General features: G+C 46.0%; 1 protein-coding gene across 1 annotated transcript in view; it reads left to right on the forward strand.

Moving 5' to 3' along the window:
* The window catches only part of FBXW8 (F-box and WD repeat domain containing 8), a 114,361-nt gene that overhangs the window by 72,078 nt on the left and 23,985 nt on the right, over positions 1 to 18,298 (forward strand). The window contains exons 6-7 of the mRNA XM_004597796.3: positions 2,950 to 3,146; positions 6,648 to 6,854. Of these exons, the coding sequence (XP_004597853.2) occupies positions 2,950 to 3,146; positions 6,648 to 6,854 (404 nt within the window). The remainder of the gene's footprint in view (positions 1 to 2,949; positions 3,147 to 6,647; positions 6,855 to 18,298) is intronic.

Consider the following 18,298-nt stretch of genomic DNA (forward strand, 5'->3'; position numbering starts at 1 on the left):
ACCCTAGGCAGGTAGGGCCTAGCTCAGTTGTCTTCTCCACTGTTGGAGTGGAGGACACTGGAAAGGATGGTGATGCACAGTTGTTCAAGAGAGAAGCATTTGACGTGAGACTGGTGGAGCCCTAGATTTTTTTCCACCAAGACCTCCCTCAGGAGAGCTGTGTGAAACTCAACCCTGTGGCGAAGGGTGTCTTACTGCATACAGTTCTGTTAGAACAACGATGCCAACACAGCCAATACTTGATTAATAATGAACAATGTGTTTGTAGATAAACTCCATGTGTGCTTAGAGTGAGCTGTGGTTAAATAGCTTCCACGCTTGGCAGACACTGGGCAAGTTTGGTGGCGCACATCAGTGACTCGTTAGCCCAGTTATCTTGTGCACTGGCAGACTCAGCTACCCAGCCTGCACTTCTCTAGGTTCAGCTGGGCCTCATCTCCTCCCAGGAGGTGCTGGGTCAGTTGCTGTACCACTCTGGGAGTACAAGGACACCCCTCCCTAGTTGGCAGGGAGTGCTCCCTGGCCGAGTTTTTGTGGTGTTTGAACAAATGCAGATGCATGCAGCGTGCAGTCCTCGGGAGAGCCTGTCTCCTGCTCCTTGTGGAGAGCCCTCGGCGTTTTCTGCAGCCTATCTTTTCCCTCTGATTGACAGTGGAAAGAATTTGCCCGACTGCCAGGGGAATGTGTTGTGAAGCCTTTTGAGATCTGCTTCTCCCTCATGTCTATCACAGCTGTGAGGACAGTGTGCTGCTCTGCAGTGAAGCAGCATTGAATGTGTGCTGAATTTGGCCTTGTTTGCAGTAAGTCACCTGCTTAGCTTGCTGGCTATTGGAAAGTCTTGCAGAAAATGTGTCTTCTAACTCTCCAGCTGTATACAATATAGAAGATTCTAAATGTAAAGCATTTGTAATATAGAGATGAAATATAAGGACAAAAAGGAAGATGGATTGTGAAGAGGAAAAATGAACACCTTTGTCTGTTTTGGTTAATAAACTAGGACTGACCTTATAGATGAACAAGAGAGAGGATACTATATTAACATATATTGAATGCCTTGTACTATGTTAGTATACATAAATGCTTTGTACTACATAGTATATGTAAATATATACTGTATTAATATATATTCATGCTTTGTAGCATGGAAAACACTACAGAGTGTGTAAAACTAGAAGGGAAGAAGGAAGGGCTGATCTTGAGCATTTTGCCTGGTTGGTCTCTTCACCCACCTAGCATCCTGGACAATAAGTAAAATTGGCTTTGAGTTTACAGAAGAGAAAATGGGTCCTCGGCTGTTTAGGATTTCCCCAATTCCTTTGGCTAACAAGCAGGGGAACTGGATTTGAATTTGAACAAATTATCATGAGCTATATATCTGCATAATTATTTCCCCGTGATTTGAAAAACCAATTGGAGTCAAAATAGAGCATTATGTAGACTCATACAGGATATATTTTCTTGAGTAAACCTCTGAGGGGAAGAAGTAGCTTAGTGGCTGAGAATGACCAAAAGACTTATTTCATGAAAGTCATTGGCATTTCAAATATGGGAGCATTTACAATGCTAAGAGTGTGCGTTTTTGTAGGCTGTTGGATCTCAGACATGAGCAAACATCCTCAGATGTTCTGATGCCCAAGAACATGGACTTCTAGCAAGTCCCTCTGGTATTGATGCTGCTGGTCCTGGGAAACCACTGTGGTGCTGGGATGTCCAGTATAGGTATGAGGACTTAACAGCCTTCCAGTTGCTGGGGAGAAGGATGACTAGTAAAGTCAGCATTTTAACAGCAGTTTGTTAATTAGAACAGCCAAAATAACAGGGATGTTGTTGACAATCTTTACATAGTTAACTATAGTTGAAGGAAAATCAAGAAAGAGAAGAAAAAAAAAAATAACAGGGATGGAGAGACACAGATCTATCTGTTGATAAATCTGTTGATTCACTCCCCAGATGGACACAACTGTGGATTTGGGCCAGACCAAAGCCAGAAACTGGGAACTTTATCTGGTTTCCCTTGTGGGTGACAAGAATATAAATATTTGGGGTGTCTGGTGCTTCCCTTGGAGGTGCATTAACAGGAATGTGGATCAAAAGCAGAGCTGCTGCGACTTCAACCCACAGTCTGACATGTACTGCCTGCCTTGCAAGTGACGCCTTAACCCACTGTGCCACAACACCAGCCTCCACATCAGTGTTCTTAACAAGTGTGGGAGGTCTCTGTTGCTCTCTGTAACTCTGCCTTCAAGTAAATAGATCTTTAAAACCTGAACCCCACACAAATGTGGTGTTTTAGGCTATCAGTGTATTCTATAGGTAGCGTGTAGAGCCAATGGCCTCTTTTTTAAAGAATGCATTCATTCTAAATCCAGGCTGTGGAGGTGGTGGTATCTAAGCATTTCTCTACTGTTGACATTTTGGGAGCTCGCAGGCTTTTGTCATCAAGAAAAATATGGCAATGTGTCCTGTACACCCTTCTTTGTGTTCATGTGTAAACATGGTTAAATTGAAGAGTAGATACATTTGTAATTAGGCAAATATTGTCACATTGCCTGCAGAGAGGGTGAGTTACTTTATGTGCCTCCGGCAGTTGAAGAGAAAGCCTGTTCTGTAGATCCTCAACGGCAGAATGTTTTGTGATATTTTCATTTTTGTCAACTTGATGAAAATGATATGCATATTTTATTCATTTTTCTAACTGTGAATAGATCTTTACATTTTTCCTTCTGTTTAAGTGTCCATTATATTTCTGAAAATGTGTCCTTTGCTTATTTTACAATTTTTCTTTTTTGGAGTCCTTTATGTTAAGGAAATATCCTCTGTAATAAGTGATGCAATTTTTTTGCTGGCTTATCATTTATTTTGACATTTTCTTTGTTTTGCATGATTGTTACTTCCTAACTATGTGTGTTAAATGCCTTTAACACTGTTCAATTGTTTGGCCTTACATAGGATTTCTCAATATTTGGGACCTAAGGACTGGAAGATATCCCATCCACCGCTTCGAGCATGATGCAAGAATACAGGCACTGGCCCTCGGCCGCAAGGATGTCACTGTCGCCACAGCCTCTGCATTTGGTGTTGTAATGCTGTACCCCAACGAGGAGGGCTACTGGCAGATGGCAGCCGAGTTTGAAGTTCAGAAACTGGTGAGCTGTACTTCTGGCCGTTTTATTGTTAGAGTTCCATCCTTAGAATCTCTGAGACTAAAATAAGCAGCCATGGTGATAACTCCCATTCACTCAGGCTTCAAGAGGGCCTTGCCCCCACAGATCTCACCACCGCCAAATAAAACCAACAGTGGCGTTTCCCTCATCTGCCAGGCAGCTAGCAGAAATTCAGATGTATGAGCTGACTGGCCCCGGGTAAGAGGAGGCAGCTTGGACTCAAACACCAACGCCAAGGCCAGTTTCTTACCGTGGTGGCCTGGACTCACTCAGACTGGTGTGGAGTGGCACCTCTAGAAATCTGAAAACAGTTTCTGGCCCAATATAGAAGCTTAAAGGTAGAAAGGGGTATGGTGGCTTAGCACCTTAAGTCTCTGCACTGCCAGTGTCCAAATGGATGCTGGTTCGAGTCAGAACTGCTTCTAGTTTAATCCAGCCCCCAGCTATGACGTGGGAAAGCAGCAAAGGATGGCCCAATGTCTGGGACCCAGCACCCACGAGGGAGACCTAGAGGAAGCTCTCGGCTCCTGGCTTCAGGGTAGCTCAGCTCTGTCCATTGCGGCCATTTGGGGATTGAACCAGTTTATGGGAGATCTCTGTCTATATATAACTCTGGCTTTTACATTAAAAAAAAGTATACATCTTTATGAAAAAAAGCGCATAAAGGGGTTCAGTGATGTCAGTAAAGGGAGGAGGGTTCCCAAGCTATACTTTTGTCATCCCAAGTCCGACTCATCTGGAATTAGGAGTAGTAACTCCTGAGGGAGCATTGCTAGTTGAGTAACTGTGTTCTGGAATATCATGTGTGAAACTGAGCCAGCCTTAAGAATTCCTCTCCTTGAGCTCATTTTATGGTGCAGTGCTCCATGAACCCCAATGTTTAAATGATAGATGATTAGGTGATGAGAAGGGAGTGCTTCAGTCTCTCCTTGCTGAATTTAAATTTAACTTAAACAAACTTGATATTAGCCCTTGTTAGGAGAGTAACAGAGAAGTCAACATTGAATAAATCAATGATCTGACCTGGAACCATTCCTTCTTTCCCATTTCCCTGGTGGAAATCACGTTAGACCAAGAAGCCATCGTGTTGCTGCCTCGCCTTTATAAGCTGCTCCCACTAAGGATCCCATCTCTTGGTTTGCCTGCAGTGTCCCCGGACTGCCTGATGCTGTCCTCTCAGAAGTTAATTAGAACAGTGTGACCCTCGAGTATTTGTGTGTGTTCATAAAACTGCCATGGAGCTTATGATGTGTTCTCTGTCTAAAGGTGACTATAGAGCAACAGGAATTATATGGACTCGGTTACTTAAGACGCAAGTCCCTCTATAAAGTGTAAATCCTGCCTTGGCAGTAGGTAGCATCCTGGCACAGACCAGAAGCTTTTTGAAGTCGTTCACAGCTCCCAGCAAATGGCACAGCCGCTGTCAACCCGAGCCACTTGTCCTGTCAAAGTTCCAGCGTTAAGACTAAGTGTAACGGCTCGACTGAGGATGTCTGTTTTAGAAAAATAAGGAATGATTGTTAGAAGCAAGAGGAAGCAAGTGGCCAGTGCTGGAGGCGTGTTTGATAACACTTTTTATGTGTTAGTTCTCATCCTGGCTGAGGGTTTGTCACAGAAGGTGCCCAGTGTCCCTGGAAAAGACACCCCCTGGCCCGCACAGCCGTTTTTGTGTTCCCCAGATACACTTTCTGAATAGCAGTGGCAGTGTTCCCAGGCTTGTGGTGTTAGCTTAGCTTGCCTGTCCTTTGTGATGGGCCCACGGTTGGCAGTGTTGGGCTGCTGCACTCACTGTTGGGCCCAAGGATTAGCAGAGTCACCCGGATGTTTACTGCCTCTCAAGCGCCCCTGGACAGTCTTCAGGACTCGGGCTTTTGAACTCAGCCGGCATGCTCTCAAGAAGTGCCATGCTTTTTCACTGTGGATTTTCATAATTACACAGTTGCACCTTCAGCATTCATACTCACTGTTTAATGAAGGAGGTGAAAACCTAATATAAACTGCACTGGGGAGAAATGTGCCACCTGTGGATGGAGAAGGCAGATTATTCTTGAAAGGCATTCCTCATAGCCATGAGAATTAGGAAGGTGCTAGCGATAGTGCAGTGAGAACGGTAGAGGTATAAAAAATGCAGGGGTGCAATGGCCTGAGCTGGAGTGGCAAAGTGGACCCTCTTTGGAATCACTATGAGACATTGAATCCAGGAGATAGCAGAGAAGTCCTATTTCTAACCTTAGGAGAGCACATTTTTGGTATCTGCACAAATGTTAATAACAGTTTTGCTGATTTGAAACTGATTTTTTCCCCAAAATTTTAAAAAGTAAAAAGAAAAACAACCTTTTATTTGAATTACTGTTACATTTCCATAGTTCAGGCTTAAAAAAAAGATTTATTATTTGTTTGAAAGAGAGAGAAACGGGGAAACACACACACACAGAAATTTTACTTGCTGATTTACTCTCCAAATGGCCACAATGGCCAGAGCTGGGTTGATCAAAAACCAGGAGCCAGGAGCTTCTTTCAGGTCTCTCACATGGGTGCTGATGCCCAAGGATTTGGGCCATCTTTCTCTGCTTCTGCAAGTGCATTAGCAGGGAGCTGAATTGGAAGTGGAGCAGCTGGGACTGTGTGACTGGAACTAGCATCCATGTGGGATGCCAGTGCCTCAGACAGCAACTTCACTCACTGTGCCACAGCAGCAGCCCCCAAAGCTCAGAATTTAAAGGAACTGTGATGTGGACAGTAAGAAATCTCCATCCACCCAATCATCTGACCCTTGAAGGCAGTTCAAGGTGTACAAGTCAAGTACATTGTACACCTGGCACACCTGCCTCCCCGATCCGGACTTTCATATGTGTTAGCACTCTGGCCTCTGGTTCTCTGCTTGCTTCTCATGCACCCACCCCAGGTTATTTTAGAGGTTGTCCCATTTGTATCAGTTTATAAGAATGTCATGCTTTCTGCATGGTTTTCTGACATGTTAAATGTATTGTAATTATGTAGTTAACCCTTTTGTCATGGATGTTTTAAGTTTTCCCAGTTTTTAGATACCTAAAATAGTACTTCAGCAAATAACTTTGTGCAGTTATTTTGTGTATTTGAGTTTATTTGTAATCAGTTCCTAGAATTAGACTTGCTAGGTCAGGGTATTTGTGCATTGAAAGTTTTGATTATGATGCTAGATTTTCCTTGATATAGAAGATTCAGTCCCATCAACAGTAGGTGACAACCAGAGATATGACTGTCCCCCCTTTCACGTCTAGTCCAATGTATTCTGATTTTTCAATCTTTACTTATATTGCAACAGAAAAGTGGTATTTCAGTCAAGTTTACTTTGTCTGTCTCTCTTTAGGAATATACTGTGTTTCTCTTACAATGAGCATTTTTGGGTTGTTGGTCTTGTTGAAGGGAAGGAGGGATTGTAAATTTTTTTTTTACCAAATTGGAATTAATTTTTAGATCTAAACAGCTCTTATCCTTTAATAGGTCGACTTCCTTGAGATAGTTCCAGATACCGGGAGGTACCCTGTGGCAATAGCCACAGCTGGAGATCTGGTCTACCTGCTAAAAGCTGAAGACTCTGCCAGAACCCTCCACTACGTCTATGGGCAGCCTGTCACATGTCTGGATGTCTCTGCAAGCCAGGTTGCCTTTGGTGTCAAGAGCCTAGGATGGGTGTACGAAGGAAACAAGGTAAGAAAAATTGCAGGATGTACAGTTAGCAAAAAAGAACCTAGATTTTACAATCTGGAAGGCAGTTGAAAAACTTAAACCCTCTGGTGTTTCCTCTTTGCTGGTGCATTATGGTAGTGAATCCGTGTGATAAAAAATGTAAGCCCTTCTAAAGGACATAAGAGCAAAGGTAATCTTTTCCTGAACTGCACAGGGCCACTGTAACTGGTTTCTCAGCACCCGTATAGAATAGTGCAATGTAGGTACTTGTGGTTAAGGAGCACATTTCTCCAGCCTCGGATCACAGTGTGCAGGCTGTTCTGTACCCAACACTGTTACTCAGCACTGTGCCTGGGAGGACACTGTGTGTCAGCATGAGCTGACTCCTCTCACGCGGTGTCCCAGTCCCAGTCTGTGCTTAGAAGTCGTAGGCCGAGTGACCAGTCCCCTCTCTGCTGGGCATTCAGCTTGTGGTCACTCATTTCCGCTGTTATAGACCATGTAGACTATTGTAACTCACAGAAGTCTGTGTGTTTTATCTATAGTATGTGCACTTGAAATGTTGGCAGACATTGCCAAATTATGCTTTAAAAGGGTTACATCAGGATTTACATTCTCAGGTTGGCTTTGCAGCATACCACATTAAATGGTGGCTTGGGGTCGACCTCTACATCTTGTCTGGAGACCTGGTTTGAGTACTGTCTGCGCCACTTCCCTTCCCACTTCCTGCTAATGCATCCTGGGATGCAGCATGTGGTGGCTCAAGTGCTTGGATTCTTGCCAGCTGCATGAGAGAACCAGTGGACAGTCTAGTTCTAACTCTGTATGTCAGCCTGCCTCTTAGATAGATAAAAATGACAAGTAAACATTTTTTTAAATTTACATTCTCACCAGCAGTGTTTGAGCCAGAAGCATGAAGACCGAGTTTTTAAGTTGAAATTCTTTGAACAATGACAGAATCTTATCTCTCCCTAGCTTTTTGCTGCCCTAATGGCTAAGTGGTTAATCTAGAAAGTGACTTAAAGGGTCCTCTGCCCTGTTTAGTGGGATCGGGTGAGAGAGATGAAGTTGTCGACTGGTTTTGTTTCTTCCAGTTCCATCTCTGGCTGACCCTGCTGGCAGTTGGTGGAATTCTGAGAAGGATTGCCCCAGGGCCCTGGACTCCTCTTGTGGTGTCATCCCCCTGAGCAAAGTGGTCACTTCTCCGCTTGGAGACTGTGGCTTGGGCAAAAACAGGCTCCGCCTGCATACAGCGCACACTCAAATGCCAGCCTCCTACCACCACCCTTTCAGCAGGCTGCTTAACCCTTTTTGGCCTCCCTCTCTTCATCTGTAAAATGGGGTTCATTCATGATCATTCCTACTTGGTGGAGTTGCAGGATGAAATGGAAAGGGGTATGTAAGGCTTTAAGCATGTTAGCTGGCCCAGGGGAGTTACCATTCACTCTGCTTCCGGTTCTTCTGCCCCTCACAGATCATGGCCTCTTGGGGTGCTGAATACATGTAGTTCCCAATTGGGATTGTCTTGTGAGGTCCCATCTTGCTTATTAGATGTCACTGGTTTTACAGCCTAGGGAGTGCTCAAGAACTTCCTGGATCAGCATGATGGAGGTCAGTGAGATATTCTTCATCCTAGATGATAGCTGAAGCAGTAGGAGGTTGTGTATGGCATTTTTTTTTTTTAAGATTTTTATTATTATTGGAAAGCCGGATATACAGAGAGGAGGAGAGACAGAGAGGGAGATCTTCCATCCGATGATTCACTCCCCAAGTGAGCTGCAACGGGCCGGTGCGCGCCAACCCGATGCCGGGAACCTGGAACCTCCTCCGGGTCTCCCACGTGGGTGCAGGGTCCCAAAGCCTTGGGCCGTCCTTGACTGCTTTTCCCAGGCCACAAGCAGGGAGCTGGATGGGAAGTGGAGCTGCCGGGACAAGAACCGGCGCCCATATGGGATCCCGGGGCGCTCAAGACGAGGAGTTTAGCCGCTAGGCCATGCCGCCGGGCCCTGTGTATGGCATTTTGTACCCTCCCTCTAAGAAGGAGTTCCCTTTGTGAGCCACCTGTTTTGGGGAGCACATCCGGTGATGCTGGAAGGTCTGTGCCCACAGTGCTCCTGACATTGCCCAGGAAGCAGGGAGGGACAGGGATTGGTTTCCAGGTGCAGGTTCGTTTCTCTAGCTCAGAAGAAACTTTTATCCATAGTGAGCTCATTTGTTGAGAGAGGAGAGATTGTTTTCTTATTTTTATCTGTGATGCTTTCATGTTTTGTTGTTACATTCCTTGTTAGAATCATTAGTTTAGGGTTTTTTTTAATAGTCTGGGTTAAATGTTTTATGTTCTTATTAAATTTTTCATCTAGCAGGTTTTTCTTTGACTCATCTGAAAGGATTTAATCTGATAATAGATGTATTTGAGAAATGGGCTAAAGGAGTAGTTCAGCACAAAATTAGACCAGGAGAGTTCTTTAGGTACTGATGCTAGCAGCTGGCCTTTTTTTTTTAAATGCCTCTCAGTTTTCAACCCAGTTAAGGTATTACTTGTAAGAACCAGCTGATTAATTAATTTCATGAGAACTCATGTTTATAGGATCTTGTATTTTTCATTTATGTCTTAAAATTAAGAGTGGAAGTAAGTTTGCTACATGAATGTTTCTATTCAGAAGCATTTAGTCAGCAAGCTAGGTTGTGAGCACAACTGCAGAGCTGCCAGCACTGCTGTGGGTGAAAGGCTGCTTCCTGTGAGAGCCCTGCATTTTAACGCCATGTAATTGCATGCCCCGTTTCAGTATGAATTAAGCCATGTCACGGGTGACTCTGAGATTTTAGTACCATCCTGCTGTGCTGTAAAATGATGTCATAATTTCCCAACTTGTCCCGTGTGCGAGGCTCTGAGTCATTTAGCTTGCGGGTGCCATGATTTGGCTGTCTTTGGCATCAGCCTGGCAGCATATGTCCCAGCACAGTTCGTTAGGCTGGTGAGGACATCGACAGTGGAGTTTGCCTGTTGCTGTGTGCACACCGGGGTTTGTATCTGTTCTGCTGGCCTGTCTACCTAGGGTTCCAGTGAAGGCTTCAGGCATTCAGAGTGGCTTGTCTTCCTTTGTACCTGTTTCAGAACTGGAGTTTGCTATTGTCTTACTGATTAAACAGGACGGAAGAAGACAGTGAAGTACAAGTGTTCAAGTCGAAGCTCAGCCAGGACTGAGTTTCCCCAGCCTGTGCTGGTATTCCAGAGGTGTGGTTGTGTGGTTGGAGAGCATCCTGCACCATGAGTTCCACAGCCGTGTGAGCAGGAATCAGAAATCCTCTGTTGGTGCTCTTGCTGGCCAGGCTAACATGTGTTCCTCACAGGTGGTTACTGAGCACCAGTGTCGTTCCTAACATTACAGTATGCACACAGATTTCAGCAGACTTGTAGTTACCGACTAACATAGCTTGGTTAACATAATTTTCTTTCTTTAAGATTTATGTATTTTTATTGCTCCGTAAAACTTTTTCTTTGGAAAGGGAGATTCACAGAGAGGAGAGACAAAGATCTTCCATCTGCTGGTTCGCCCTCTGTATGGCCACAGCGGCTTCCAGGTCTGCCATATGGATCATGATTCCAAGGACTTGGGCCATTCTCAACTGCTTTTCCAGGCCATAAAGAGGAAGCTGGATTGAAACTGGTGCAGCCAGGACATGAACCAGTGCCCATATGGGAGGCCAGAACTTGCAGGGAGAGGATTAACCTGTTGAGCCACTGTTCTAGCCCATAACCATAATTTCCTAAGGAAATTGAGTAAGTTAGCAAAGGCTTATCTGTTGAATCTTTTTTTAAAAAAAGATTGATGCATCTTATTTGAAAGGCAGAGTTACAGATAAGTCTTCCATCCACTAGTTCTCTCCCCGCATGGCTGCAATGACTAAGGCTGGGACAGGCCAAAACCAGGAACCTAGAACTCTAGTCGTATTTCCCACATGAATGACAGAAGTCCAGGTACTTGAGCTGTTTTTCACTATTTCCCCAGGTACATTAGCAGGGAGCTGGATCACACAAATAGAGTAGCCGGGACTCGAACTGGCATCTTTGTGGGATGCTGGTGTCACGGTGGAACTTACTAACCCACTGTGCCTTGCTGTTTATTGCTCTGTACCTTTTTCTTGGAATATAATCACTTGGAAATTATGACAGAGTGAAGAATTTACTGGGTGTTTGCAAGTTGGTAGTATTGCATCATGTGCCTTAATTGGGCCAACACCGTGTAGATGGATGTTGTGTTGTCCCCATCTTTGCCCTTGCAGATAGCACTTGGCCGTGTGACTGTGCAGGCTTAGTTTCTCACCAGGGAACAAAATGGTTTAGATTGACTTAGCCCTCCTGGGACTTGTTCCCGAGGCAGCAGTGAGCTGAGCGGTGCATCCCATCCCCCAGGCCAGCTTCCCAGCTCTTCCCTGGGAGGCTGTACAGAAAGATCACAAAAAGTGAGGCAGAACGGGTGTGTGGAGATCTTCTATGTGCTGGTTCATTCCCCACATGGCTGCAGTGGCCAGCAGCAGTGGGGCAAGGGGAAGACAGGAGGGTCATCTGGGTCTCTCACATGGGTAGCGTGGTACCAAACACTCAGGCCATTGGCAGGGAATAGGATTGGAATTGAGCTGCTGGACATCAACCAGTGCCCAGATAGGATGCCAGCGTCACATAGCAGCTTTCCCTGTTATACCATGTCTGCCCCGTTTCTCTGCTTGTTCAGTGCCCATTTGAGGGAGAGGCAACAATTTTTATGACATAATTCATCTGCCCTGCCTATTTCCTCTGCTGGGAAATGAGTGCTGAAGATGTGACCTTTGAGCTGCTGTCCAGCTCCCATACTTTTGGGCTGCAGGATGAAGTTGTTCTGGTGCCTATGGAGCTGCTTGAGCTGCTCCAACAATGGGGGATGCTAAGGAGCTGAGGGCTTCTGAAATGCTTCAAGGATTTTGTTGCTGTAACGTTTGCTCTCTAACAAGTGTCTCCTAAGTTTCAGACTTAAGTCCCATGCTTACTGTTTGCAGAGATGACTGGGCAAGACATTTTTTGGTGTTCTTCACCAGTTGTGTCTTGCCAGGTACATGCTGTGTGGTTGAGCATGGCTGCTGTAAGGGCCTTTAGAAGAAAGCAGAATCTTGTTTTAGTGCTGTATTCCGTGTTCTCAGACTAGAGTGAAATGAATGGCCTTAAGGGCAGCCATGGGCTGACTGTGAAAGTTACCCTGGCCTCATCTCTTCATCAAGCTGTAGCGCAGAAATCAGTGGCAACTCTGTTAGTGTAGCCCTTTATGCCCAAACTTTTTTACAATTTGTTTTTATTTCTCATAGATCTTGAATCTGTCAAAATGCTATCATTTATGAAAGCATATTCATGATGCCTTATCCTCTATATTAATTCCTCTGGTGCCTAAATTAAATTGTGCTCATAGAGCTGGAGGGTTAGCAGATACAGTTGCCTCGTTTGGGAGCATTATGTTGACGAGGCATCTCATGGCCATAAAGGAGGAGAGAGACCCACTTAGGGCTCTTCGCGTCATTCTGTGTATTTGGACCTATTTCCTCATTTAGGTCTGGAGCACTTGGCGCTTGGTGGCAGATTGTGTTAAGCCGCACGCAGAGTGCATCCTAATCAGGGAGATGGGAGTGAAGTCATCCAGAGGGCTGGACTGTGCTTGACAAGGACACATGCTTGGCGCTGCTGCCTCAGCTTACATCACACTGAAAAATCATTACTAGCGTCTCCTGTGATAGTCATTGCGCAGGCGTGGACGTGGAGAGACTCCAGATTGGCTGCCTATAGTTGTCATGAAGTGTATTGTCTGTCTGAGAGACTCTGGAATCAGGATGCAGTGCTCATAGATTATAGCCACGTTGTCCCACACCTGCTCCCAAACAAGAAATCCTTCTCTTCCTCTGCCAGGTTCCACTCCAGAGTAGAATAAAACCTTGGTATTGCAGGTTCACAAAGTACATATCCAGTTTTTTCTCCTTAAACCTGTGAATTGTTCAATACTTTCTTTTTGGAGAAGTTTAGACCAAAAAAGCTCTCAAAGACCAGAGTTCTTGGTTAGCAGCAGGAGGCTCATTGGTACTGCTCAGGCTGCTGTCATTATCTGTGAATCCTTTCTTGAAAGCCTGCTATGTGCCAGATACCTGAGTGGCACTGGAAAAGGTGGATCAAAGGTGACTTAGCAACACAAAGGTGGTTCTCTGCCTGTTGGGGTACATGGGGGATGACGGGAAGACCTTTGCCCTGAACTTGGTGAATTCCAGGATAATGAGGAGTGAACACGCAGATGGACTTTATCCATGTTTTGGTTTTTTAAAAAAACACAGCGAGGGCTCGGCAGCGTGGCCTAGTGGCTAAGGTCCTCGCCTTGATCCCATATGGCCGCTGGTTCTGGTCCCAGCAGCTCCACTTCCTCTCTATCTCTCCTCCTCTCAGTAGATCTGACTTTGTAATAAAAATAAAATAAATCTTAAAAAAAAAACACAGCAAAATTGATATCATTGTGACATCATCCTCTTCAGTAGTGGAAACCTCAAAGCCCTCCTTGGGACCCTGGGGATGCCATGGGTAGAACAGAAACTTCTGCCATCTGGGGATTTTGTTGGATGGGATGGGCAGTTCTGTTTACTGAATATTTCTGAGGGTCTTGCTGTGTCTGGTGAAAGGTCAGTGATTGGGCTCCCAAATGGTCCTGGAAGGAACAACAAATTATAGGCAACGAATTGCTGTGGCTCAGCCGAGGAATCGTCCTGTCACCAGCGGGGCCCGGCCAGAGGTCTGCAGCAGTTCCCCCTGGTTTCTGCATTTGGAAGCTAGGGTGAGGCTGGGCGGGGAGGGAATGTGTCTTGTGGATGCTGATGAGGAGCACTGACTAGGCAGTGCCTCAGCCCCCGGGCCCACCAGCTCTGGAGTCAGGTTGGAGTGGGTGAGGCAGTGCCTGGCACAGTCTGGCCAGAGCAGCAGCTTGTGGAAAGGACTTTGTGCTGGGGTCAGGTGGGAGCACTCAGGCTGCAGCTGCAGAGCAGCCCTGCTTCTCCACAGGATGCACTTTGCTGAGACCTGTGTGTGACGCAGTGGGTCAGCTTTGCGTCCATGCACAACGGATGCAGTTAGGTCATGGGAGTGCTGAGTGACAGTGTGTGGAAGCCTCACCACTGGCGAGGCCTGGTACGGTGTCTTCACTCACACTGGCAATATGTGTGTGGCAGCATCGTTGGTATTGTTCTCCAAGGTTTATGGAAGTGAATCAGTATTCTTTTTTTTTTCTTTTTTTTTAATTATTTATGATTTAACTTCATTAATTACATTGTATTATGTGACACAGTTACATAGATACTTGGGTTCTCCCACCCCTCCCCAAACCCTCCCACCATGGTGGATTCCTCCACCTTGTTGCATAACCACAGCTCAAGTTCAGTTGAAATTCCCCCATTGCAAGCGTATACCAAACATAGAGTCCAGCATCTTATTGTCCAGTCAAGTTCAACGGCTTCTTAGGTATACCCTCTCTGGTCTGAAGACAGAGCCAGCAGAGTATCATCCCAGTCAATTGAAAGCTCCAACATACCATCAGCAAAAATTTACATCATTATGGAATTAATTGACCTAGTAATGAGTAACCAATATGTTAAAAGTAAATGCGAGTTCCCAGCCACCTTCTGTGACCACCTCACCTACACTTCAATTTTAGTTTATACACAACATAACATTCAAAACATAACATGTTATACATAACATCATATCATCTTAAATTAAGGCAAACATGTGGTATTTAACCTTTTGGGATTGGCTGTGAATCAGTATTCTTGAGGCTCTGAGCAGGTTCACCAAACCGTTGAACTGAATCTTGTGGTGGATCTTTGCTTCTCTCGCAGCTTTGGAATTAAGTGTAGACTTTTATGTCAGGCTCAGGTTTTCCAATGGCGTCACTGATTACTTACGTGGAGTCTCCATTCTGGTTGATCTTCTCACACTCATGAGAGTGTGAACTTGGAGCTGATTTTTCCATTTAATTCATAGATTGGCTCTGGCTGCATTGTACAAGAAGTGCACAAATACTAGGAGTGCTAACGTGAACAGATTGTCTTCGGCTGGCTGTGACCTGGGAGGCCTGTTGGTAATGACCACCTTTGCTGAAGAAGTGGACACTGCAGCGCTGGAGAGGGCGGCAGGCTGTTCCCGTTTGTCCAGCAGGCAGGAAAGAGGAGGCACACACAAGACGGCCCATGTAGACTTCAGTTTCAGGCTATTGGAACATTTTTGGTGTTGTCCAATGTACATATCAGTTTAAACTAGACTAACAACAAGATAGATAGTGTTTGCTTTTTTATCTGGTACATAGCTGCCTATGATTTATTAATTTACTCAACACTTCAGTCTTCTGTAAAGGACTGTGGTAGAGACTGGGTTTGTAATTAACTTATCAATTATTGAGTTGCAGATGAGTCTCCTAATGGACAGAGTTACTGTTTGAAACATTCTCTGGATGTGTTATTAATGTGTGGGGTACGCCCCTTGTGTAGAGAAACAAAGGAAAACCCTGGCTCCGCCCACGTTTGAGTGATGACATTCTAGATGAAGGGATGTGGGAGGGGTGACCAAGTTCACGGTGTACCGAGATGAGGCTGGGGACTGTGTGATACATGCTGTGAGCAGATTGTAGCTCTGCTGTGACTGGGACCTGCCTGGCAGCTCAGCTCCGTGTGGGGCGTATCTCTCCTGGAGAACCATACCAAGAGGTGGATGACTGACTGGGCCCGCGCCGAAATCCATAACTAGATTTCTTAGGATCTTCATGGGTTAGGATGCTTCTCCCAAGGAGGCCTTATTAATCTTTACAATTTTAAAATTTATTTTGAGAAACAGGATTTTGTATCTGCTAGTTCATTCACAGATGGCCACAACCACCAGGGGGCAGGGTCAAGCTAAAATTTAGAGCCCAGAACCCAATCCAAGGACTCCACAAACGTGAACCATCATCTGCTACCTTCCCAGGATGTGCATTAGCAGGAAGCTGGATCAGAATAACCAGGACTCTAACGAGGCTCTCGTGATGCAACTAAACACTGTGGTTAAGATCCTGATAGTCACCCTTCAGCCTGGTCTGGACTCTGGAAAAATTGGGCTCCACCTTAGCTTAGCTCTGCAATCCCAGGCCTTCAACCAGGCTGCTCCCAGCTAGGCTTGCCACCTTCATTTCTGACAAATGTTAGCAGTGGCATTCCTCCTGCCCTCCTGTGCCTAGGTCCATCCAGAGTCTTACTAGAAGAAGCCTTCCCAACTCTTCAGGCTGTCTGAACATCCTGCTCCTCATGGGGTCTTGCATGCAGCCCAAAGTGAGTGGCAGCAGTTGGGAGGCAGGAATTGTCTTTACAGAGAAGTAGCACCTCTTCATTGATGAAAATCCTCTCCTGACCTGGGATGGAGAAGTATAGTGCCAGGTTTCTCAGTGTCCAGAGTACATGAGAGTCTGCAGGAGAGCTGAACAAAATTCAGATCACATGTCTGGGTAGATCCTGAGAATTCCTCTCACAAGCTCCATGCTGCCGATGCTGCTGGTTCTAGGCCCACACTTGGAGCACTTCATAACTGACCAGGCGATGTGACTTCTCTGGGACTCTGTTTCTTCCTAGTACAGCGAGAAACCTGGTGGTGCCCACCAGATGGAGCTGTGAGGATTAGGTGGGGTGACGGCTAATGGCAGTGTTTGCACATAAGAGTAAGGTGTAGAAAGCAGCCATCCCCGGTAACCATCTTGGTCAAAACTCGGAAGACGTTGTGATCTGGCAGTCAGCTGACATAGGAGTGAGCACAGCTGCACTCCACATAGTGCTGCCTCAGCTGCTTTTGTTATCTGCGTACTTTGGGGGCACATTGGCTTCTGTCAGCCTTGATTTCTTTCTTTTTTTTTTCTAAGATTTATTTATTTTTATTACAAAGTCAGATATACAGAGAGGAGGAGAGACAGAGAGGAAGATCTTCTGTCCAATGGTTCACTCCCTAAGTGGCTGCAATGACTGGAGCTGTGCCGAATCGAAGCCAGGAGCCCAGTTCCTCTTCCGGGTCTCCCACGTGGGTGCAGAGTCTCAAGGCTTTGGGCTGTCCTCAGTTGCTTTCCCAAGCCACAGGCAGAGAACTAGATGGAGAGCGGGGTTGCCGGGATTAGAACCAGCACCCATATGGGATCCTGGTGCTTTCAAGGCAAGGACTTTATCCACTAGGCCACCATGCCTGTGGTTTCTTGATGTATCCATACAATATAGTAAGGAGTGTCTGCTTGTCTTGGTGGTTGAGAGAGTCAAATGGAGCAACACTGAGAGGTGTCCCCCTTATCTTAGGAGCAGCTAGTCTATGTAGTGGCTGCACAGTGCACACACTGCTAAGCATGTTTCTGAGACCATTGTGAACTCTGGAGTCGTTGGAGGGTTCTGATTCAGGGGTGTGGTGGGGGCCCATGGGTGGGCTGGCTCTCCTGCACAAAGTCCTTACTGATTCTCTCCATTCTTCCCTGAGCTTTCCTTTGCATGAGGAATCTGATTTTTAGCAACATCCTGCCTGTTTTACATCTCAGAGGAAGCCTTTGTCCAGTCGAACATGGGCCAGCCCTACTTAGGCCACCTCCTGTCCTGGTAGGAACAGTAGCCTTTCCTTGTTGGCCTTCAATCCATTCCGGTTCTTACTGTTGAATGTTTCAGTCCAGCCAAGGCTTGTCCATACCCAAACACTGCTCATACATGGTTCAATAGGGGCAGAAACCCAGCCTAGTCCATCCTACATCTACCCAGGTTCTCCAGAGCACCAGATGGTGCTGGCAACTAGCCTGGTTAGGTGTACCCAGCCCCAGTTCACACTTGTGCCAAGGGAGATTGCAGCCATATCCAGACTAGAACGAAGCCCCTACTCTGGCCCCACACTCTCCCATGGGAACCCCAACCCAGCAAGGTACTCTCACAGCTCTCCAGCCTAGCCTATTCCCAGCCCTAGATTACCCGTGTGCCAGTGGTTGCCCTGACCCAGTTGGCTTAGCCCCTCACCTGTCTCGGCCTTTGCCTTCGATGCTGTGGCCTAGTATCCCTGGCTCATGCAGACCAGTCATTGTAAGAGCCTAGCTCAGCATGACCCTTGCTCCATCCTGATTTCTGTTGTTCCTTGTAAGTCGAGGTTTGCTTGGCCTTGCCTGATCCTCCCTCTTCCAGTTGCAGCTCAGCCCACCCTACATCCTGTTTTAGGATGCACATTCAGGTGTTGCTACCTTGACCTGCCCAGACTGTTGTCAGTTCCTTTACCTGTAAGTGATGGCAGGTTTCATGGTCACACCTAGCTCAGCCCATCACCCCAGTTCTCAAGCTAACCAGCGGTATTTGTATTTCCACAGGGTTTGGCAGTAAACCTCTCTTAATGGATCATGGTCTTACACATGTGTTTGCTTTCTGGAAAGTGTTTTGAG

Source organism: Ochotona princeps, chromosome 29, assembly GCF_030435755.1.
Source record: "Ochotona princeps isolate mOchPri1 chromosome 29, mOchPri1.hap1, whole genome shotgun sequence".
Classification (NCBI taxonomy): domain Eukaryota; kingdom Metazoa; phylum Chordata; class Mammalia; order Lagomorpha; family Ochotonidae; genus Ochotona; species Ochotona princeps.